This window comes from Thunnus maccoyii, chromosome 7, assembly GCF_910596095.1.
Source record: "Thunnus maccoyii chromosome 7, fThuMac1.1, whole genome shotgun sequence".
NCBI lineage: Eukaryota > Metazoa > Chordata > Actinopteri > Scombriformes > Scombridae > Thunnus > Thunnus maccoyii.
Genome location: NC_056539.1, coordinates 21,821,026 through 21,845,384, shown reverse-complemented (window position 1 = coordinate 21,845,384; position 24,359 = coordinate 21,821,026). Strand labels below are relative to the sequence as shown.

Genomic DNA, 24,359 nt, shown 5'->3' with positions numbered 1-24,359 from the left:
GTGTTTCCTTGGACAGTGTTTCCCTGTTGACTGAAGCTTCATATTCGCTTCAGATAAACTTTTAAATAATTTTTTGCACAGAAGGAGGACTGTGGATTTTGTTTCGCCTGTTTCAGTGTTCATATGGGCACCTCACTTTTGTTTTAAGACAGACTTGAAAAAACTGTGAACCCATCTTGTAAACTTGAGGCGATTCTTTTTGCAGCAATGAGAAAGCGGAAGTAACGAGCAGTCATTGAACGCACCATCAGACTCCACGCAGCCAGCAGCGTCTCTGTTTGGCTCAAAGTGACCCGCTGCCGGGTGAACAGTACTACACACCAAACAAACCAGTCATGGAGGTGATGTGTCTGTTTCGGTGGCAGCAGAGCAGTCAGACAGCGGACCGCAGGATGAAACGGTAGCTTCAGAGCCGTCTGGACTACACGAGGCGGTGAATACAAAAGGAACCGCCGAGGAGGGAAGACGATGGTGGGCAGAGCAGCAGCAGCAACAGCAGCAGGAGTAGGAACGGGTTTCTGAAGACCACAGATAACTTCAAAAACGGGGGTTATGTAAGAAAATCTTCCAGCATGTCGGATCCGAGTCACTGGTCTGCGGTACCGAGCCAGAACAAGTCCCATTTTGTTCCGGGAGCGTTGCTGAAACGCTCAAAAAGGTAGTTATCAAGAGTTGTGACACGGAGGTTATAACGCTCAAGCTAGTTTAACGGTTTATTTCGGGCTTTTGTTATGTTAAAATGCTGCTTTAAATCATTGTTACAGGTCGCAGCTGCTCTTCACATTGAGTCTCATTTAATGTTTATGCTTTCCCGTGGACGTTTTGTTAAAATATTCCCAATATAAACTAACTAGCTCCTCTGTGCTCCTGTCAGACAGCCGTTTGCTGTAACGCTAATTAGCGTTTGTTTCAATGAACATGAGTTTGATAGACAGCTTTTTGTCTTGAGTGTAACATAGCTAACTGAAAGACAGAAAGAAAGAAAGTTTGCTCTAAAATGAGTATTCCTAAAAAGCAAACGCCTCAAATATCAGACACAAGTCACATTAATGCACTTTTCTATGTTGAGTTGGGATGTTAACACCATAGCAGATCAATAAGGTTTTATAGGACAAAGCTGAACTGTAGGTGCAGTTTGCAGCGGAGACATAAAACTGGATGGGTGTTTGCATAATATCACACCAGCATTGCCTATATTTGCAGTTTATAGTGGTGGCTGTTGGTGTGATGATAATCACTGGCTTCAGGGCACAGTTTATTGTTTGTCATGTTTGCTGTTTGATTACTGGAGATTCAACCTGCAGCTGTTAACTGACACTGAATAATTCATTGTGTATGTTCTTTATTTTTTTTTTATAGAGCTGCAAACTAACGATTGTTTTCATTATCGATTAATCTGCCGGTTATTTACTAGATTAATTGATTAGTTTCATACATAAAATGTGTGAAAATGGTGAAAAATGTTGTTCCCAACCCAAATATATTCAGTTTACTGTCATAGAGGACTTAATAAACCAGAAAATATTCACATTTAAGAAGCTGGAATCAGAGAATTTAGACTTTTTTCTTTAAAAAAATGACTCAAAACAGTTAATCAATTATCAAAATAGTGTTGGCGATTTATTTAATAGTTGAAAACAAAGTCGACTAATCATTGCAGCTCTGTTGGTTAATCTAAAAAAATTAGAAAATGGTAGAAAATGTCAAAAGTAACATCCTCATATTCCTTTTTTTGTACAACCAACAGTCCAAAACCCGACAATATTCAATTTACAACAATCGTAGATCGTTAATCATAGAAAAGTGGAGAATCCTCATGTTTTACAAGTTGGAACCAGAGAATGTTTAATGTTTTTGCTTAAAAAAAACTACATAATTGATTAATAGGTTTCCATAATAGCTGGCTAATAATTATCTGTTACTCTCAATAATTGATTGATCATTTCACCCACACACATATCAGATTATGGTCACTATTGGGGACATCCATAGACTTACATCTATTTCCTGGAGACTTAACCTAACCCTGAACAGAACCATTTCTTGTCTAACGCTAACTCTAACCTTAACCACTGACCCAAAAATCAGCTCTTAACCAGTTGGAAACATGGCTTTTGTCCCTAAGCCGTCACCAATTAACTGGTCTTAACTGGTCTGAAATGTGTCCCCGAAAGTAGGCTAAGTCAGACCACACACACACACACACACACACACACACACACACACACTCGGACATCTGTGGCTCAAGCTGGGCCTGCTGTTGCTATCGGGGCACACACTCCCCTCAGCCTTGAGACTGTTGACAGGAGGTTTCCTCTTTGTATTTTGGCTCTCATCAGTCTTCCTTCGTTTTCCTTCTGACATGGCCGTGGTGTTGTGTCATGCATTTACAGATGCAGATTAGAGTTGTAGTTACATAAACATTTCTCAAGACAGAGCCGCTCTGAAGGCGGAAATAATCTCATCGGTCGAGTTAAATCTCAGTGGGCAGAGACAAATACATCTCAGTTCTTCTTACTAAGTATCATAGGCCTGATCTGTACTAGATCATTAAGTATGTATTTTTTGGCAAACTGTAAGTGTTAAAAGGATTTTCCGACAACTTCACCGTGCTTACAGTTGACATAATCGTCACTCAAATGCATTGCTCTCTTGTGCTCAAAATGTGTATGTAATAACTTCAGCTTCTTCCTTGTTACTTAATTTCAAATAGGCAATGTAAGAAATAAGAAATAACACATTACATTTATCTCAATGGTCTCCCCTAACTGGACTACATGGGATTTATTTAGGTCTGAATACGACGCTAAAGCAGTATTACAGGAAAACTAGATATAATCTAGGTTAGTGAAGCATTTTTAATTTTACATGTTTGACTTCCGACTGTGGTTATGGCGACAGATTGTGGTGCTGATTGAAAAGGACAACATGTACAAATAAGGAAACTGAAAGACTATCCTGTCATCATCTGACTGAAAAACATTTCAACATCACAAATGAGTAAGAAACTAAACAAAAAAGGAGGCATTGACATCCATATAACTTAAAAAAAGACAATATAGTTTGCCAGTGAGCTATTCTAGCATTGCCAAACCTTTTCACACTGAAGAATCACAGAGTTTACTCTTGTTTACATGTTGTGTTTAAACCAGAAAAATGCAGTTTACCAGTTTACCTCCAACTGAAGGTGAACTGGTTCTCACTCTTTTGAACACCTGTTTCTACACTACATTTGTGCTGAAACAGTGAAGGAGAAAGATCCTGCTGAACAAGTAATTAAATACAAATTACATTGAACAAATATGTTAATTTTTCTTACTTGCTTTATTAGGCTATTGCCTTTTGTTTAGTCAGGGATGTCTACCATGTTTGGTGAAAGACCTGCCTTCAAATGAGCGAAGGAAGAAGTACAACTACACAAACATTTAAAAAAAAAACAACAACTTTAGTAATACCAGAAAAATAAAAACTAAAACAGACATGGAAAATAGCTCAGAGGACTAAATTTTAACTTCAGTCAAAACACAATGAAATCCTAAATAGTGCTTTGTTACATTATTTTGTAATCAGTGGTTACTGTTGTGGCTGCTATTGCTATTTCCCCTTTTCCACATGTGCAATTACATAACGTATTTACTGACATTTTCCAAATGTAAAAAATGTAAATTTCCTGTAATAAAAGCTGTGTAATGTGTATAAATTGTAGTTGCAAACAGTGTTAACACATGAAACAGGACAATCAATCTCTGCCTATTTCCACCACTCCCAGCTTACACCGAGCCCAAACACAGACATGTTTTGGTGTCACTCTTGACTTGTTCAGTGTACCACAACAGTCAGAGCTTAGTGGATCACAGTCTGCTACTTTAGAGGTCAAATCTCTCCTTAATCTGCCTGGTGTTACACTGTCATAAAACCTCACTCTGAGTGTTTTGTGTTTTTATTCCGCAGCTTAATACACACACAAAGACACACACACACACACACACACCTACACGTAAACACAGCCTGAAGCACTGCATGACAGTAGTAATTTTGGGTGGCTAAGCAAAGGCCAAAATGATTACACTTAAGCTTGAAGGAATACACTTGGTTGTTTTTTTTGAGATTGGCTTATGGGTCAGATGAACTGTTTAGTGACAAAAAGAAACACCAGAGTTATCCATGTGTTCCCACTAAATAATAAAAAACAAAACATAGTTTATCCAAGTTACCAATCTGAGACTGTTTCCATCTTAATAATTACAGCTAAGGTAGATCACTTGAAGAAATGATTCTGTCCTCTGTTGATCTCTCTCCTGTCCTGTTTGTGCTCCAGCTGTCGCAGCAGCAACAGGAAGAGCCTCGGTGTCGGGACGCCGTCACCCACACTGTCCCGGCCGCTCTCCCCCCTCTCTCTCCACACTGGTAAGATCTATGAGTCATCGTAATGTTTGGTAACTTTTAATGCCAACAGGTCTCAACAGGAGCACTGCCTCAAAAACACAGATTTTCACATTGAATTCAATGAGACTCCAGACATCTAATGCAGTTGCAAATAAACACAGCAGTGTTTTCTATGTAGCGAGCATTGGCTCCTCATATTAATGTCTGTCAGACACGGGCACCAGCTATCACACAGTCTCTATTAGGGCTGCAACTAATTATTATTTTCATTGATTGATCTGTCGATTATTTTCTTGATTCGTTGTTTGGTCTATATAATGCTACGAAATGGTGACAAATGTCGATTACTGTTTCCCAAAGCCCAAGATGACATGACACATCTTGTTTTGTTCCGATCACAGTCCACAACCCAAAGAGGACTAAAGAAACCAGAAAATGTTCAGATTTGGAAAGCTGGAATCAGACAATTTGCACATTTTTTTTCTTAAAGAATAAGTCAAAATGATTAATTGATTACCAAAATAGTTGCTGATTAATTTAACAGTTGACAACTAATCAATTAATCAACTAATTGTTGCAGCTCTATTCTCTATTAACTATTTGTTCGACTTTATTTGACTTGCATTCATTTGGGTATGACATGCAACAAATATGCACAGCCGGAATCGAACCGTTGACTTCTGGTAGGCGTTAGCGACATGAAGTCTAAATATGAAATTAAGACGAAATATTCCACCAAACAGCTTCCAGTACCCAAAGAATCCTACATTTTTGGCTGGATCGCAACAGTGGGTCCAGTCCTACACAAGCGGTTGTCTGTGAATGAGTAATGAGGTTACACCATTGGTCGCCCGCCTGAGGGTTGGAGTTTCCCCATAGGTTGTTACTCTTTCAAAATGAATTGGTGTGAACAGTTTCTGTTACGTTTACAAGGCTTCCACTCATAGCTCTATTTAAAGTATTACCGGAGGACCTCATGTAATTTAGAATCCCCCCCCCACGTCTGTTTTGTGCAACGCATTCACATGGGATGAGCAAAGTTTGTATTTTACTATAATTTACTGACATTGTCCCCCTGGATATGCATGACAACATGACAGGCTGCGAACTTTTACAGTCTTATCTCGAAGTGACCTAAACACATAACTGTGATGGAAGTAGAAGACAGCACGATGCAGAGTGACTGTGTTTCTGCTTTGATGCTCTGACGCTCTCAGCTGTGGTGTTAAATGCAGAGAAGTCGGCTAAACTTCTGTAAACAGAGCCGTACCAGCATCTTTTCCGTTTCCTCTTCTACCGTCCAGTATGATCGACTCTTTGACCGACAGCGCTGTCAGCAGCCGGCTGCTCCGTGGTGCGTTTGGATTTTATAACTGAACTAACACCAGGACGCAAACTTTTTAATTCTTTTGACGTTTTCACATCACAGACGATAGAGAATACATTAAAAGCATTACAATATGAGTCTTGCAGATAAAACATGAGACTCATGTAGCTGTTACATCAGTTTAATGTAGGCGGCTCGCTGTAACTGCAGTAACTGGGCGGAGATCAGCCTCCTGAGTTTGCACCCAATGCTGTCAAAACTTTCATTTACAACTTCCACCACAGCCTCCAGATGAACATTTAATATCCAGGAATTCACATTATAGACACTACCACTGACTGTCCCTATAACACATTGGCCACCGTTTTGCACAACCATACACAGTCCAGCCATAACCTGGCCTTGTTGTGGGATGACATACAAAGGACAAATTAATATTTAGTAATAATTTTCACGATCACAATATTAAACATGCAGTGTGTAATATTTTTCCCATCATGACTCAGCATCATCTACAGAACATCTCGACCAATCATTAACTTCAAGTGTTTTGATAATTTTGGGGACCTGAAATTGAAAATGGTCTGCGTACTCCTTTTGCTTTCCGAATAGTACCATAAAATCCCTTAATACCACCAAGCAGCTGCACTCTATAAAAAAAGAGTTTCACTCAAGAGCTCCTCATGCCAGCAGTATGTGGATGTGCTCCTTTTTGAACTCAATCATTCGGAGGATTATCTAATCACAGAGTGCAATCAGGCTCTAATTGGGTCGCTCTCTTGTGTCCTAATTGGCACTCAAACACTTGCGTGTAAACGAACCACAGTCTCTAGTGTCCCCAAATCCTCCAGACTCTGGTGAGGCCCCCCCCCCCCCAACCTCCCCACTTAATCTGTAGATAGGTGCCGTAATGTTTGGAAAAGTAATACCAAGATGACATATTGGAGCTTTTCAAGGTGCTGGTTAATGCCACTGGGGTTTTTCAGTGAATGAGGGTCCCTGCATAGACATGATGTCACCCTTTTTAGAACGTTTCCACTAGTAAATGCATCCATGTGGTCATCTGCGTTCTATTTTCATGAGTTTATTATCACAGTTGTGAATAATATCGGTCATAACTTTGTGTTTCCTCTTTCAGCTGCAAGCAGCCCTCTAGACAGCCCCCGAAATGTGTCGACCAGTGCCTGCCTCAACTTTCCATTTGCACGAAGGTATGTCAGCACTGCTCTCTTGAATCCTTTTTCCCTCCTCATAGATGATAGATTTCTTTTGTCACATCTGAAGGATTTCAAGGGTGAGATTTAATTGAAATAATTTCATGATGAAACCATATGATACTAGATGCCTTGCATTTCAGTTGAACAGTTAATTAAAACACTTTATTTTACTCGGTCAGTAATCTTCTAATAATTTCCTCTGACGTTTCTTGCAAAGAACTATGTCACTTGGTTTAAAAAAGAATCATTCTAAAGCCATGTAAACATTCATTCATTATTAATTTATTATTGGAAAAGTGTATTGTCAATATATATATATATATATATATATATATATATATTGTGTGTTTGCTTGTACTTCACACATATAGTCAGCTGACCTGGTTTGGGTTAGGGTTGGATTAAAAGACTTGTTTACCTTGTGAGGCAGCTTGTCAGGCATCAAGTTATGCGCTTGTGTCAGCGTCCTGTGAGGATTCTCGCGTGATCTTGCGAATCCAGCTGCCTTGCAAGGTAAGACGATGACAGACGGTGATAGACAGATGGTTCGTCCAATCACCTGCCAAGCATTTTTTTTTTGAAAGTGCCTGCCCTTTTCCAAACAGTTTCCAAAGACGATCTCTCAGATGATCTGGCGCATCAGGTTAAAGACTTGTAGGTTACACATGCAATTCATCAAGATTGATAAATTGGAATATTACAAAGTGAATAGTTTGTCTATTTTTCCCCATAATATTTTCTAGCAATTTATTGGAATTCATTAAATGTAATTGTACTAATTCACCAGTGATTTTATTTTGCCAATAATTATTTTTTATTTTTCCTATAAATGAAATACACCTTTTGGAAAGTATATGAAATTACACTTGTTAACAAAACGTTACCATAAAAATGGATCTATATATAATGAACAGCTTCATAAAGGGATTTTAATTGCTGTTTTGAACATGAACAAAATACTGAAGTTCAAATACTTTTTTCAGCCAACGGCAGCACTTGATTATTTTTGTTTCTTACTGCTGTCCTGCAGTGCTCAGTGACAGTAAGATGAGTACACAGTGAGAGAGGATATCATTAATTGGATCTACTGGCTGCTGTTTATCTGTTTGGCATTCCTGCTAAATTACATTTATTGCAATTTTCGGGGTGCTATACCAAATTTTGGGGATTTGGTTTGCTGAGGGTCCCCAAAAAGATTTTGGCTATACATCATCATCCACGAGTCTATGTGGCTCTCGTTAACAAGCCCTGGATCTTTTTAATTTGACAGTGTGAACCAAAATGAATCAAATACAAATAAAAAAAAAACAATAAATGAAGACATATTATGTGTGATCACACTCCGAGGGTTTCTTGTGAGGTTCGGTGTGTGTTGGGACAGACGCAGACAGTCTGGAAACCGAAGCGAAACAGCGGCAAGGTGATTGAGGCTGACTCAGCCTGGAGCGTTCACACCTTCCCCCTCTGCCAGGTCTTTTTACAGCCGACTCCTCCTCAGCAGGATGAGTGCACTGCGGTTAGATAGAGGGTACCCCGAAGCCCACTCACACATCATTCAACCCGGTTCTCATGGCAACACGCTTCTCTCGCTACAGGCATGTGTAGCCTACAAGCGAGGCTACAAGTGAGACAGCACCTTGAAAACACCTAAGAACAGTTGTTAAAAACTCATGAGCAGTTCAGGTGCTTCACTGTGAAATGAGAAAGAAAAATGACACTACTCTTAGTAAAAAAAGTGCTGACGTCAGTATAAAACACTTCGTCCCCTCATGGATTAAATGAGGATTTTGATATTTAACCCCCCACATATAGGCCTAGTCCAGGTGTATATGAATATAAACCCTCATTTTTTGTATGATCTACATATACGCATACATGCAGGTGATATTCCTCTAAGTCTATTTGTATGAATTATTGGACATGTTTATTAAACCTCAATTTTAGGAACTTGGACCATGTTTAGCCTCTGATATCCAACATCATAACAGTATATAAATAACAGAATCACAAAAAGCATATGTCCCCTTTTTAAAAAATGACTAAAACGATTAATCGATTATCCAGATAGACAAATTTTCTGTCAATCGATGGATTGATGATTCATCTAATCATGCAGCTCTAAAGTGGATAAATATTGCCATATGATCATCTATTGTGCCGAAGCACATAATGAATGAACCCACACTGTCACTATTAAGTTTACTGAAATTGCAGTGTTTGGGTCACAGACCTTCATCGAGCATCCTTCATCTGTTGTTGCTGAAATGATAAAGAATCAAAACCTTGCAGAGCATCACTGAAGCTTTTCATTGCTGCTTGAAGCTGTTTTTTTGTTTTTTTTTTAATTAATTTTATATGGCAGTATTTAACGACGCTATTCAGAAATTCTTCATCAGCTCATCAATGGAACTCAGAGATAATTAGAGTTGGTCATTGTTGACAAATGTTGCTCTGTTGCACATTGTGATACTGACAATCAATGTTAATTTATTTAAGTGGCCTTTAACAACATTGTGAATCTGTCCCGGTCTATTTAACGTTACTCTTTCATTGTGCTGACTCAGTCTCTCACTGCAAATACATTTAATTCTGAATGCTATGGCGCTGTGGGAGCTTTCATTCAACCTGGGAGTCTCCTGTGGGAATGCTTTGTGTACAAACGTCATTGTTTCCTCCACTTACAAACAATATGCCAAATATTATAACAACACTTTACCCTCATTTTTATTCACTTATGTTTCGATGTGTTTTTTTTAAAAATATTTTTGCTGTTTTAAAATCCAAAATGCAGACACCAGAGTAACAAGATCCTTTGGCTCATTATGCTTTGAAGAAGACTTGTTTCTGTTATGTAAAATATATCCTCAAATTAATTTAGCTTGCTCTACTCCTTGTATCTGGACAAATGAAAACTGGCAAGGAAGGGGACATTGTCAGTACTAATCCCTCAGCTGAATGCCAGGGGTCACAGGATCACTTGCGCAAGATTCCCCAAACTCACTGAAGCTCTCTCTCTTTGCTTTTTCTCTTCCTTTTTGCTGTCGTGATCTCAGTCACTTGGCTCGCGCCGACAGGTAGCTTTCTTTTCAAATTCTTGCACCATGTGTTTTGGCTTTTAATGCTTGTTTTATATTTGTTTTTTGTTTGTTTTTTTACAAATAATGTGCTCCTCCTGAAAAAATGTCTTGTCATATGAAGCTGTGACCTAAATGATGACACAAAGAACCCAGTTATATATGTGATTTGTAAAAAGAATTAATTTCATGCTCTCATAGTCACAGAACTCCTCTGTTGTCTGTTATGTAAGGAGTTTCACATATGAAATGCTAACTAATGCCTACGCTGCTGAGGCTTATGTAACATGCATGTCCGTTTCTCTCAGAGCTGAGGGCCGGAGATGGTCTCTGGCATCCCTCCCCTCGTCTGGCTATGGAACGAATCCACCGAGCTCCACTGTCTCGGTAAGTTACCCCAAAACACGGCGCCATCCTCCCCTGTCGATACATGACGGCCAGGCAATTCTAACACCTCACTCAGCCCAAATAGCACATGCATTTATGCAATAAGGGACAGTGAATGCCAAGACTAAGATGACAAACCGCTAATTGTTTTCCTCCATCATCTGCTTGAATGAGTCATTCTCCCAGTCTGTGGAACTCAGTGTTAAAAGTCTGTGCAGACATACACAGTCTGTGTGAGTGCATGTTAATGAGGGAATGAAGTAAAGAGTGCGGATGCTGTGTTATTACATTATTATTTTATGACAGCTTTTCCATAAAACCTCACTACACCACGTTTGTCATATTAACAATGTACTGAGACTTAGTTTTAAATTTTTTATTAACATGATGTGGTAATTATGTTAACTCAGCCTTAAATCTCATGTTTTTTGTAGAATATTTGAAAAGCTGATTTTCCGTATTGCTTTGGAAATTTTGGGACAAATGATCAAAAATAAACAGGATGTAAAAGTAATTTAGATACAAGGACTTAACTTAAAGTTAGAGAAGCTGAGTCTGTCGTAAAAGTCTACGATGTGCTGCTATTGTAAAGAAATTTATGGGGCAGACTCAGGCATAGGCCAGGAGGTCAGTGGGGATAATGGGGCTCTTCAGTGGGCCTCACTGCCCTCTTTATACTGGGGCATTAGAAAGAGACTTCACAGATGCCGTCCCTCTGGCCCTCTTCTGTTCAGCACACATTGGCTGCAAAATTAAACAGATTTCTGGCAATGTACACAACGTCCTGTTCAGTTTGTTAAGAGTTTACACAGTACATCGGGAGACATGGAAAACAACTTATTTGCGTAAATAATGATGCATCTGCAGGCGTCTTTGTTGTCTCCACCATCACCTTGAAAAATACACTTTAGTGATCGGCTCGAGAGGTGTTAAGTTTCATTTTCTAAATTAAACCCCTCACAGGTGTATTGTGTGTTGGCTTTTTGCTGGCACATGATACACTGTGTTATTGATGTCATAGACCAGAAAGTAAATATTAATGAGTGTAATATTTCACAACAGCCAACTGCTTGTAAGTTGCTATATGGAGTCATTTGACATTAGTTAACCATTATCTAATTCATCTTGGGACATCAATGTAATCTGCCTTTGGATTTTAACTTGGTCTCGCTAATCATCCACTTTAGATAGCAAGGCTGGATTAACTCAGTTTAGTATCTTTAACTTGTGTTACCTCTTTTTACGTTTTTTTTTTATTCTGCTAAGCCTTGTGAGTCTTTGTTTTTAAAGACTGTTTAATGTGATGATCTTTAACTACATATATGTACACTATTATTTCATGATCAGTTATTTGTACTTTTTTCATGTTGACAGAAGTTCACAATCAAACAGTTTGTTTTGTTTTGGGTCATTTAACACAGTTCTACTCTTGGAAAAAAAAGTTTTCTATTGTCCACCAGATATGGCTGTTAAGATATAAGATGTAATGGTCCAGTCAGTATAAACATCATCTTGACAATTTAACTGAATGACATCTGTCATTATTTTCATCAATTCTAGTTAACACAATCCAATCTACTCTAGTTAACACAACCAACTTGAGTTATCTCAAGTTGGCTGAAGAGATGGTGAATGTGGTTTGTGAATTATGTTTCCTGATGACAAGTTGGTCTCCAGCCATCAACTGTTTTGGCTAAATTACAATCAGATGCAAATTTGAAGCTGGAGAAACAAATTCATTTTTCTCGACTGATGGAGCCCTCATTTGTCTGCAGTCCTCCTCGTCCTCCCAGGAGCGTCTTCACCAGCTTCCCTACCAGCCAACACAAGACGAGCTACACTTCCTCTTCAAACACTTCCGCAGTACAGACAGCATAACCGACGAGGATGGGCGGCCCTCGACGACGGTCATACGACCTCGGTCTCGGAGCCTCAGGTAGCTGACCCTGAATGCACCTTGCATTAGAATGAGTCTTGTCAACAAATAGATTGACTGGTTTCTTTCTAACATGTTACATATTAATTCAAGTGAAAAATGTTTACAGGCTAATTGCTGCTCAATTTATCAAAGATTGAGGTGAATACATCTTCTAAAAAGTTGGTCTAAAATGTGGGATAGCCAGATAACTTATTGAGTTTACAACTGCGAAATCACAATCTGTGATCACACCTGATTATTAAGACTTTGTAGACATGGATCAAAGGCTCTCACCTCGTCCACCACCAGCGTAAACTCTGTATCCTTTTACCTTACTTACACTTTTTATTCCAAAGTTTCGGTTTAATTATCCTGATTAACTGTAAAACAAATGTGACACTGAATATTACCTCCAAAGTGTGCTATTGTCACGCTGTTAATCCACTCTGACATGTGAGAATTGTTGGTGGGTTACACTTGATTTCACCACCATAGATTCCCAGCACGTCCAGTGTAAACATCTGTTTTATGTCATTTCTTAGCCCGTCATTAAATTAATGGAATTTATATTTTCACACAGATTAAATGCAGTAATCCCCCCCCTGATGGATTAACTACCTCTCTGTAGTGGAAGATGTTTTGGATTAACTTTGGGCAGCGATTGCGTGATCTGCGCATGAGGTCCTGGGTGTCACTATGTACTGTTAGACTGTCAATAGTGCATCGGTATGACCAAGACAAATTTACAAGGAAACACAGCATTTGGTGCCTCAAGTGCTTCTTATTGATTACACATGCGGGCTGGCTGTCGGGCAGGTGGAGATCCGACTGCATAGCTGTGTGATTTTTGACAACTTTTGTCTGTTGGCTCTGCTCTGTGCTGTTTGAGCGATGCCCGAGTGCTCTGTGTTCTGGCACCATGGTGTGCCGTGTGTGGGCGTGCTAGCTAAGAGAGCGCCTCAGGGATCTAGCTGCTGAACTGTAGTCGAGGGTGGGGGTGGATAAGGGGGCGCGGGGGGCGAGGGGGGGGGGGTCTGATGCTGGGAGCCATGGTGAGCTGCAGCAGTGTGTGTTGGGCAGCCGCCATCCAGTCTAACAGAGGCGTCTTTCATGACAAAAAAAGGCTCAGGGAGGCTGTTTGCATGTGATAGGTTTCCTTTCCATCTGTTCTGCCAGAAGCTTCATCAAGCAACATTTTCCTGTTTTAAAAAAAAAAAAAAAAATACACCAATCACATCAGACTAAATATTGAAGTGGTGTCGCAGTAAATGAGTAATTGAGAGATGTTGGTGATTCACCCTGTTTGGCCAGAAGAAACCTCTGCTGTAGGTATAGACTTCTAAAAGAGAAACATCAAAGCTGACAGTGAAATCCACCCTGATCGCAGCTTTAACAGCTTAAAGGGCAGCTGAAATTCTATATTGGCTCATAATGTTGCTTTTGGCAGGTAGAAACGTAAACGTATCAGTTTAGCTGTTGACCTTAAACAGCCTCTATCAGGCAAACCCAAACTCTGAGTTAAGAGTCAATGCGTGTATCGTGGTTAGACTGCATTGAATCGATTTTTGCTCATCAATAGATAACTGTGACGGCCTTGATGACATAACTCCTTCCCCCCCTCCATCCCAGTGTAATGGCTCAGAGGAGAGTTGTGTATTGGTAAATGTCAAAATGCATTTGTTGATCAGTTGAAATATACTAATCTGTTATTTTGTTTCTGTTGCAGCCCCGGGCGATCGAGTGTCTCCTTTGATAACGAGATAGTGATGATGAACCATGTTTACAGAGAAAGATTTCCAAAGGTAAGCTTCAGAAATCTGTATATTTGTCTTCATTTTAAAGCCTTAAGTGCGCAGCAAGGATATTGTACATTGTTATTTTTTCAGTCTGTTGCCCACATCTTAACATAAAGTTTGATTGTTAATCCACCTGAAAGTCATATTGTAAACATGGTGAAACTCTGTAGGAACAGACTTTATTGTTCCAAAACAGAGTATAGGATGGAAATTGAGCCCGAGGCAACATCCACACTACTACGTTTTGTTTTAAAATGCATAAGTTTTGCTACATTTACAGGTAGCGTCCACACTACTCCGGCATTTTCAAACCCCTAAAACGGAAACTTTTGAAAACACTGCTGACCCCGTTTTAGTTTGAAAACTCCAAGATTGTTTTAGTTTGGATGGGTGGAAATGGAGACTTTCGAATACAATGACGCAGACACCCACCCACCCACACACACACACACACACACACACACACACACACACACACACACACACACCACGTCACACAGAGAGAGGAGAGGGATGCTCCTTTGTCGTCTCCTCACGCCCAGTGAACGTGAATGGTCATGTGATATGCGTTTTCAGGTGTGTTAGTTTGGACAGAGATTCATTCTGAAACAGTGCTAAAATGTCTGTGTTGAAGGAGATTGTTTTCGTTTAAAATCAGCATTTTAAAACGAAAATGTGTTAGCGTGGATGTGGCCTGAGTTTTGAAAGCCTCACAACTCAGCAGGTGGCAAAGTTGCTGAATCACTGGTCCTGATCAACAACCATATGAATCCACCCACAGAAGTGTTACAGTCATTTGGTGCTGCAGAGAGTAAAAACTCTTAATTATTGGTCCTTTTTAAATGTCTTAACTGTGTGTGTATGTGTGTGCGCGTCTGTTGTCCCTGCAGGCCACAGCCCAGATGGAAGACCGCTTGTTGGAAATTGTCACCCACTGCTCTCCAGACAGCTCCCTCCCGCTGGCTGACGGGGTGCTGGGCTTCATCCAACACCAGTTGGTCGAGCTGGTCAGAGACTGTCTGGACAAGTCCCAGAAAGGCCTGGTTACATCCCGCTACTTCGCTGAACTGCAGGAGAAGCTGGACAAGCTGCTGCATGAGGTGGGGACACAGAGCCTCAGCTGGCTTGTTTGGGTCCAGCAGGGAGGCTGATGTAAAAAATCATGTGTAGCTACACTTTAAGATGGAAGGTTTCCAGGTATCAGAATGAAAATGATTAAAATAACTTTATAGAATTTCATACTACAATTTTAAGCATCAGCTAACAAGCTCCTGCATGTGAACTCTTCAACTGAACACTCGGCTGTAATGAAGTTATGAAAGAGGATTGATCGAGCCGGCTGCAGTCAGACGTGTCGCTCAATAACCGTCTGATAGCCAAAGGCACACACAATAGATCTGGTAGTGGAAATTGTCAGTGATGGCAAGAGGTACTTTTGTCACAGGTTTTTTTTTTTTTATCTGTGTTGTGATAAAATGTTAGTTTCTATAGCAACCTCTTCCTGTGTTCCTCTGCATGCTGTCAGACAGAAGGCATGGTCGACTTGCTGTACCTCCAGCTGAACTGATAAGTCTGTTCCCATACTGTGGAACAAATGCTGACATATACACACACAAAACCTGAAGACTCATTTTGCTAAAGAACTTTATAGAAAAAATACATTTTCAGAATATATAATATAGATAATATAATATATATAAATTTTTTGTAATTTAAAATACTTGGTGATCCAACTTATTATCAGTTCATAAAAGTTTTTGCTCTTCAGTAAATACTTGTCTGGTACCTCTGTTGTGCAAAATATCCTCCACTGTACAAAAATTGAAGGATTTTTTGCTTCTGGCATTAAAGAAACATGTTTTATGAAAAACAACCTTTTAACAGCGTGCAGGGATTCCAGTCATTGTTGACATATCTGTAGACTCAGGGACTTTTCACAAGTATGCAGCAGCTCTACTGTTTGACCTTTCCTGTTGATAGTTTGAAACACAAACTTTTTACTTGTTACCATGAACAGTGAAGGTTTAAAAGCACTACTTGCAGAAACTTCATCAGGAGAAAATCCAAAGAAGAAGATGTCATAGAAGTGCTCACACTGTTTGATTGATGTCTGGGAATTTCAGCACAGACGCAATAAAGTAAAGATGGTTTAGCACATGCTTCACCACTTTAACCTGATGCTCATGTCTAAACTGACGTCACACTGACGAGTGAGCATGTGGGGATTCAGTGTTCAGTAGGACACATGGCTGTTGGAGGAATTGGCCTTGTGACTTTTTTGTGAAGAGTCTTTCTCATACCGCCACATTGTGACATTCACATTGGAACTGAGACCTGGCATGACCAGAAGGTAACCTACATAAACTCACACGTGTTGAGCATGATTCTTTGGGCACTTTGGAGAAAGTTCAGGTAAATTTATTTTATTGTTTGACATCAGTGCAAAATTGAACTTAAGGAAAATGGTAATCTGGATATTTATTAGGATCTGGAAGTTTGATGTGCAGTGAGTGAAAATCATTTTCTCCTCATGACATCACAAAAGACCATCAAGAAAACTGAGATTATATTGGACACTATTTAAATGACCTTGCTATTTTTAAAGACTTCTAATATATGCTGCAAATCACAACACGCAATACAGTAATTAAGTTTTATTAGGGTGGATGTTTTTATAACAACATAGTGTAGTTTTTATAGTATTTTTATAGTATTTTTTGTACATTTTTGGGTCTTGTTTTCGTCACTGAGTTTCCCGAAAGACACTTTCCCCTCTTACCTTGTGAGACATGGATCACGATATCACAAGATCACGTCAGAATCCATCTTGTCAGGCTTCAAGTTCTGCGCTTGTGTCCGAACCGCCAGTGGTTTCGACCAGTCAGCGTCCGTGATCTCAAGAATCCAGCTGCGTCGTAAGGATAGACGGTGATAGACAGATGGTTCATCCAATCACCTGCCAAGTATTTTTTTGAAAGTGCCTGCCGTTTTCCAAACAGTCTCCAAGGACGACTTCTCAGATGGTTCTGTGTAACAAACTATCTGGCACGTCACCTCACTTTCCCCCCGTATTGTATCGTCGGCCAAATTTAGGCTATTAAGCTGACTGTACGAGCAGATGACTTCAACATGAAAGTATATACCATGCTGTTGCTCTAGTGCAGACTGTCATTTTAGCCGTCTGGAAGAAAGGCCGTGGATGACTCATTAAGACTCCTCCCACCCACCCAGTGATTATTCTAATAATTGCTCCCGGTTTAAAGTGATGTATTCTCTGACGCAATTCTGTCAGGCAGCGTCTGTTTTCATACTTCTGTTAATGTTGTATCCATCTGCTCAGAGCACAATGTTTCAAAAAGTGGAAATCACTCCTCTCCGGTTTGCTCCTTTTCTCTTTTCAGAATTGTCATGATATTTAACTTTTTAAAAAAATCACCCTGACTTATTTGCTTGTTTTTTTTTCCAGATTTTATAGTATGTTTTTAATGTGTATTGATGTGTTTTGCCCTCTCTTGAGGTTTCTGTGATGAGCCAGTTGGTTAAGAACATTATGTAAATAAACATGACATTTTTTTTTTCCCCTTCTGCCCCCGCTGTTTTCCAGGCCTACGAGCGCTCTGAAAGCGAGGAGTTAACTGTCATCATCCAGCTGGTGAGGAAGATCCTCATCATAATCTCTCGACCGGCTCGCCTCCTTGAGTGTCTGGTAAGCCGAGGAAGAGGAAATCTCTTCCTAATTGAAAATGAGATTACTTTGATTAAAACGGGCAGAAGTCAGTTCATGTTAAGTCAGACTGAAATGAGATTCTGACCTTTATTCTCTCTTAGAAAGTGGATCTATGTCACCAGAATATAAAGTTTATCATTAATCAAGGAAAACAATATTAACACACTTTACCAGTAGATTAAAAGTCCCAGTTTGAACTTTTGTCAGTAAAGTCTATGGATTATTCAGAGTAACTGGGACATTGTTGAGTTTTTCAAATAAATCTTTTAGATGCTCTGAGCATAGCAAATGAAATTCCATTCACTTCAATTGTTTCGGGATCATGTTGTTGACAGGAGTTTGATCCGGAAGAGTTTTATCACCTACTTGAGGCAGCAGAGGGTCACGCCAAAGTCGGCCAGGGAATCAAGACGGACATCCCTCGATACATCATCAACCAGCTGGGACTGACGCGGGATCTGTTAGATGGTAAAGGAATTCTCTGCCATCGAGCAAAGCCTTATACTCCATTAAAACTGGGGCAGAAAGTGTCTTGTGGCTTAGACTTGATGCTTTTTCTGACCTTTCTGAAAAGGGAAATTACTTTTATAGAGTTATGTTTTGCTCCAGTCTGGACGTCATGACTTTATGCTTTCAAATTCAGTCAAGAGACGCGCAACATTCACGCGGTTTATATTCGAATGCCCACATTTAAATGTTACCATGCTGTGCAACAGCGTTGCCATAGCAAAAAGAAAATCATTTGCTTGAAATAATTGTTACAACACTTGCATCATGGCAGCTTGGATGAGTGGTGTCACCATGGAGGACAGTATGATTCAACAGTGGAAGCAAAGCCAACTTTCCAACTTTTTTTTTTTTTTTTTTTTTTACTTTCAAACACCTCAATTCACACATAACCTGAGGGCACAAACTGCAACAGAAATGTGTTTGAATCCAACTGAAGATTCCTTTTATTGTTTCAGATCACTTAATATTGGTTTAGGATATGGCTTACATCTTACTCACAAAAAAAGAAGCCCTGCAGTGCAACGACTGTAGCCTACCTGTAGTCAGCCACATTACTGGGCAGCTGGAATCAGTCTCTGCACAGTTAGAAACATTTTCAAACATATGACAACCCTCAGATGGTTTTACAAAATAGAGCTGCAGTGAATCAGCAGAAAATTAATCAGCAACTATTGTGATAACTGAATTATCTTTTTAGTCATTTTTTAAGGAAAAATGCTGAACATTTGCTAGTTGCAGCTTCTCAAATGTGTCAGCGTGTGTCAGCCAACCTTCTCCCTGACCAGGGTTGGAGCCAGGTTTGAGTAGACATGCGTCATATGTGCGTCTGCTGTCCAAAAGGGGTATAACAGATTATGAAGGAGGAAGGGTTGAGGATTCTTTGCCATAATATCCGTGTGTGTGTGTCTCTCTCAATGTTACTTGTAGACATGGTACAGCTTGAACAGTATGATGCCAGTCCCTCAGTGTCAGTGGAACCAGATGCCAATGTTGAGGTAAATTTTCAGTTTTTCTTATTTACTACCTATAAGTACACACGTGAAGGAAAAGTTATGGTTTTAGATTAAAAATTAGAAGAAGAGATGTTCTCAAAACATCTCAGACATTGTTCAAAAGTGTCTGAGTGTTGTGCTAAATGTGTTTCCAGAGGTTCAGGACGTTAGATTTTTTACATTTTTTGTGGTTTCCAGAGACACAGTGACCCATTTTAAAGGATACCATAAATATTTCTATGAGTATTCTACAGGAAGCCAAGACAGGGATAAGGTGAAAGTAAATCTCCAAACTGCTCTGAAATATGGAAATTGCAAGTTGCAAGTTATTAAGTTAAATAACAAATGTTGAAGTCGGGTCAAGTCACTTATATATCGCCCAAAATCCCAAATTCACATATGGACTAAATGTGAGCACTATATTTTGTTTGTTTTTTAACTACAAGTGGGCAGCATACTGTAGTGTAGGTAGTGGACTGCAGAAAAGGCCCTGGAACATAAAACATAATGCTACTACAAATAATATTATATCATATATTATATATATATATATCATAATATTGTTGCTTCTAGTGTGTTTCATTACTTAACTTGTTCACTCACAGTAGGGCTGGGCGATAAGGTCAAAATCAAATATCACAATATTTTTGACTCAATTTCTCTATTGATATTGTGACAATATCGCAGAGATGACCATAAAATATCTACATAATGAGGTTTTGATAAATAATCATCAGTAATGTGGATAAAATGACAAAGTGGGTAAAGTTAAATAATAGAACAACTAGAGCAGTCTGGTAAGTTCAGAAAATTACATGACTTTACTGTAATGCAGCTTTTAAAACCAGAAAAAGACAACACTTATGCCATATCACGATGTTACGATATCCAAAATCTAAGACTATATCTAGTCTCATATCACAATATCGATATCATATTGATATATTGTCCAGCCCTAACTCACAGCCAGAAGCATCATGTTTCTGCTTTCTCTCTATAGACTAAGGCCCCACAGACCCTGACCCCAACTCGGAGGAAACCTCTCGAGAGTGATTTTGAGACCATCAAACTCATCAGTAATGGGGCTTACGGGTAAGATGACAGGTCTATTGTTTCAGCTTTCTTTGCGTTTTCTTAGCATTGTTTCCAAAAGATTTGTTACCATGTTTTTCCCCTTTGTAATTGACTGCCACAGAAACTTGAAAAGAAGTCAAAATTAAAAATATTAATGAAGTATTTCTTGAAAATCCACTGCATTCTACAAATTTCAAGAAACCTTTTCAGATAATTGTTGCAGCTGTCAGAAGCTGAAATTGCCACTTACAGTATTTATTCATTATATTCATTCATTATAAACAATTATCTTGTCAGAAACTGATTTCATCTGGATGCTTCCTTTTGATTGAACATCCAGAATATTGACAAGTGGGGTCTTAACTAATGTGGTACCAACGTCATGCCTTATTCTGTGAATGCGACCTAATCAAGACAGTGAGTTTCATGTCTCCTTCGGATTGTCAGTCAGAACGAAACACAACTCACAGAGTTCTATAGTCACCTCCATCATCCCCTGTGAGAAAAGTGAAAATTTCAAAGAGAAGGGTGCCTAAATTTCAAATTTCATCCACTCTGACCAGAATAGTGGCTGTGGTTTGATCATGATACATCAAAGGCAACTTCATGCAGAGATATTCTAGTTAGGCAGTTGTGGGTTGAATTAGAATAAGTTAAAGGGAATCTCTAATCTTAAAATGATTCTACTCTACTATTTTCCGTGAAGATAGCAGGTCTAACGTGGATCCTGTGATTTTTGACAGGGCCGTGTATCTGGTCCGCCACAAGGAGACCCGCCAACGGTTTGCCATGAAAAAGATAAATCGTCAGAACCTGGTCCTGAGGAACCAGATCCAGCAGGCGTTTGTGGAGAGAGACATCCTAACTTTTGCAGAGAACCCTTTTGTTGTCTCCATGTTCTGCTCCTTTGAGACACGACGTCACCTCTGCATGGTCATGGAGTATGTGGAAGGTAAAGTAGAGAAAAGCTCTCTCTCTACATCAGTCCTATGAGTGATGTACGTTTGCATTGAAGGCATTGACCTCAGTCTGATCTAAAGTAGCTGACAGTGAGCGCTAAAGCATAATAATTGTTGCATGAATTCCTTGATCATTTACATACAGGCAGCCAATAATAAGGAGTCCAAGGGTCAAATATGTATCTTCCAACAGTACACGACATAATAATAATATTTTGAGATATGGTTAATCAAAATTCAACACAGTGCCTGACTTTTATGGTTTTGTGTTTTGTGTTTTTGAAGGTGGCGATTGCGCCAACTTGCTGAAGAACATGGGCCCACTGCCTGTAGAAATGACAAGGATGTACTTCGCTGAAACCGTCCTGGCCCTGGAGTACCTTCACAACTATGGCATCGTACATCGAGATTTAAAACCTGACAAGTGAGAACTAACTAACTGCTTCCTCACTCTTGTTGAAGGGTTTTTGCGACGGACCAGAACATTCTGCACAAATACAAACTTTTCATTTAGAGAGCCCTGACAGAGTATGACACAGCTCTGACCCAGTACACTTGCATTTTATTAAGTTGACTAAATTGAATACCATTAAATTTCTAAACAGGCATCTGTTCTGGTCTGTGTTTAGATGCATAGGGATCCAGTTTGCTCCACCTCTTTTTGTTTTAATGTCTGCATAATTGCACTTGCTTGCAGAATTGGTTTAAGTATAGACCATTCAGAAGTAAAATGTACTTGGAGAAAAACTGCATATGTTGTTGATGGAGTTTTTTGTATATTTTTCCTCCCAACAGTTTGTTGATTACGTCCATGGGACACATCAAGCTAACGGACTTTGGGCTGTCTAAAATTGGCCTGATGAACATGACCACTAACCTGTATGAAGGTCACATAGAGAAAGACACAAGAGAGTTTGTTGACAAACAGGTGAGACAGTCTAGAATGTAAAAGAGTGTTGAATAATAAAAAAAAATTGCATGATGAAAGAGAATATTAAAATTGTTTTGTGCTGGTTTGCTTGTGCAGGTGTGTGGTACTCCAGAGTACATTGCCCCAGAGGTGATCCTCAGGCAGGGTTATGGGAAACCAGTGGACTGGTGGGCGATGGGGATCATCCTGTACGAATTCCTGGTCGGCTGTGTTCCATTCTTTGGTGACACACCCGAGGAACTTTTTGGACAAGTTGTCAGTGGTGAGCACTTAAATTAACTTACAACTTGTCATCAAAATGGCATTTGTTTTCAAACTTAAAATACTGTTCTGAATAAAATTAACTAAATAATTCTGCCTCTCAAAAGTTGACGTGTGCTTAATCAGATTTTATCAACATTAAAATGTTCTGTTTATCTATTATTTCTAGCAAGAGTTTATATGGAAGAACATACATTTAAATTTGTCATGTTCATACTGAGTTACAAACATTGTGCAACCCTAAGTTTTCATGTACTGTTTGAGGTTTTTGTCTTCATTTTGTTTATGGACTTGAGTTACAAAAGATCCCTTCTAGTAAAAAATGCTACCGTAGAATCCTTCCTTACCAGTTAGACAGGTGTAGGGGTGTGCCTGAGCACCATGCAGTCCTGTGTAAACTGACGCTTTGGCAAACTTTATGTGATTCTCTTTGTATTTCTGCTATTTGCAGATGAAATCATTTGGCCTGAAGGAGACGATGCCTTACCTGCTGATGCTCAGGACGTGATCACCCGTCTGTTGAGACAGAGCCCTCTAGACCGACTGGGAACTGGTACTGCAGAGTTTACTGCTGATCGACACATGAAAAATCTGATGCATGATAAAGTATATAACGTACTTATGTTAAAGCAGAAGAAAGTTGTCATGATTATAATTTAAATTTAGAAGTAAAGCAATTTGGGAAATAAATTGGAGATACACATATTGTAGGATATACTTTTCAGAGGAAGTTTGTTCATTTCAGGTCATTAAGCCATTAAGAAATTGCTTTTTGCCATTTGAGCTTGATTGAACTCCGGTTGCCATATTTGCAAAGTTGATCCAGTATTTGCTTGATTGTGAAAACGTTTTGGCTACAGGCAGCGCCTCAGAGGTCAAACAGCACCCCTTCTTCTTTGGTTTGGACTGGAACGGACTACTGCGACAGAAAGCGGAATTCATTCCTCAGCTGGACGCAGAGGACGACACCAGCTACTTCGACAGTAAGTTACTGTTGAGATCATAAAAAATGTATTTTATTTAGTGGACAATATTTTAAAATATTGGTTCTTTATATGTCATAAAAATGATCCAAACCTGAGAGAGATCCACCTGATCTAAGGGCTCAAATGCTGATGGGGACAGACAGATCCCATGATGGGATTTGTTTAGACAGCAGCTGCAGCTGTCAAGCACTTCCATAACACAACAGACAAGAGGGTGTTGCCCCACTGTCAAGTTTCCAAATCCCAACGTGACCGGTGGAAACAGCCACCAGATGAACCTTAATGGTAGAAAATGTCTTCCCTTTATCCAGCAGATCCTGTAGAAATGTCAGCATAACTGGACTCGGTCTCCATGTTTTGGGGCACATGTTATATCTGGCTACTGTTGAGCTGTGTATTAATTACAGTTTGTTTGTTTTTTTAGACACAGGAAAACGATTAGACAACAGACTTAGTTGATTACATCGACTGCATTTCATGTAGTTGCATATGAGCTGTTTGTCAGCTGTTCTGTCTGCATAAAGAATATATGAAATGCAAGAAATATTTTTGGGGAAAACAGTGGTGTCCCGAAGAATCGTATGTGATAAAAAAAAAAAATGTGATTCTTATTTTGACCAGGACCGTGCAACCCCTCTTATGTGAATTTTATTATGTGTCTGTCTTCAGCTCGATCAGAGCGCTACCATCATTTGGCATCTGATGAGGATGAGGAAACCAATGATGAAGAGTCTTCTTTGGAAATCCGACAGTTTGCTTCCTGGTCGCATCGCTTCAGCAAAGTAAGGATGAGCTCTGATCTATTGAAAGATGG

General features: G+C 39.4%; 1 protein-coding gene across 1 annotated transcript in view; it reads left to right on the top strand.

Annotated features, from left to right (window-relative positions):
* Positions 1 to 234: 234 nt before the first annotated feature.
* The window catches only part of mast3b (microtubule associated serine/threonine kinase 3b), a 31,949-nt gene continuing 7,824 nt past the window's right edge, over positions 235 to 24,359 (top strand). Inside the window, exons 1-18 of the mRNA XM_042416653.1 lie at positions 235 to 658; positions 4,319 to 4,407; positions 6,852 to 6,924; positions 10,313 to 10,391; positions 12,167 to 12,327; positions 14,036 to 14,111; positions 14,996 to 15,205; positions 17,710 to 17,811; positions 18,168 to 18,300; positions 19,270 to 19,337; positions 20,335 to 20,426; positions 21,152 to 21,360; positions 21,653 to 21,791; positions 22,163 to 22,295; positions 22,395 to 22,560; positions 23,011 to 23,112; positions 23,420 to 23,542; positions 24,215 to 24,327. Of these exons, the coding sequence (XP_042272587.1) occupies positions 573 to 658; positions 4,319 to 4,407; positions 6,852 to 6,924; positions 10,313 to 10,391; positions 12,167 to 12,327; positions 14,036 to 14,111; positions 14,996 to 15,205; positions 17,710 to 17,811; positions 18,168 to 18,300; positions 19,270 to 19,337; positions 20,335 to 20,426; positions 21,152 to 21,360; positions 21,653 to 21,791; positions 22,163 to 22,295; positions 22,395 to 22,560; positions 23,011 to 23,112; positions 23,420 to 23,542; positions 24,215 to 24,327 (2,154 nt within the window). The 5' untranslated portion in view covers positions 235 to 572. The remainder of the gene's footprint in view (positions 659 to 4,318; positions 4,408 to 6,851; positions 6,925 to 10,312; positions 10,392 to 12,166; positions 12,328 to 14,035; positions 14,112 to 14,995; positions 15,206 to 17,709; positions 17,812 to 18,167; positions 18,301 to 19,269; positions 19,338 to 20,334; positions 20,427 to 21,151; positions 21,361 to 21,652; positions 21,792 to 22,162; positions 22,296 to 22,394; positions 22,561 to 23,010; positions 23,113 to 23,419; positions 23,543 to 24,214; positions 24,328 to 24,359) is intronic.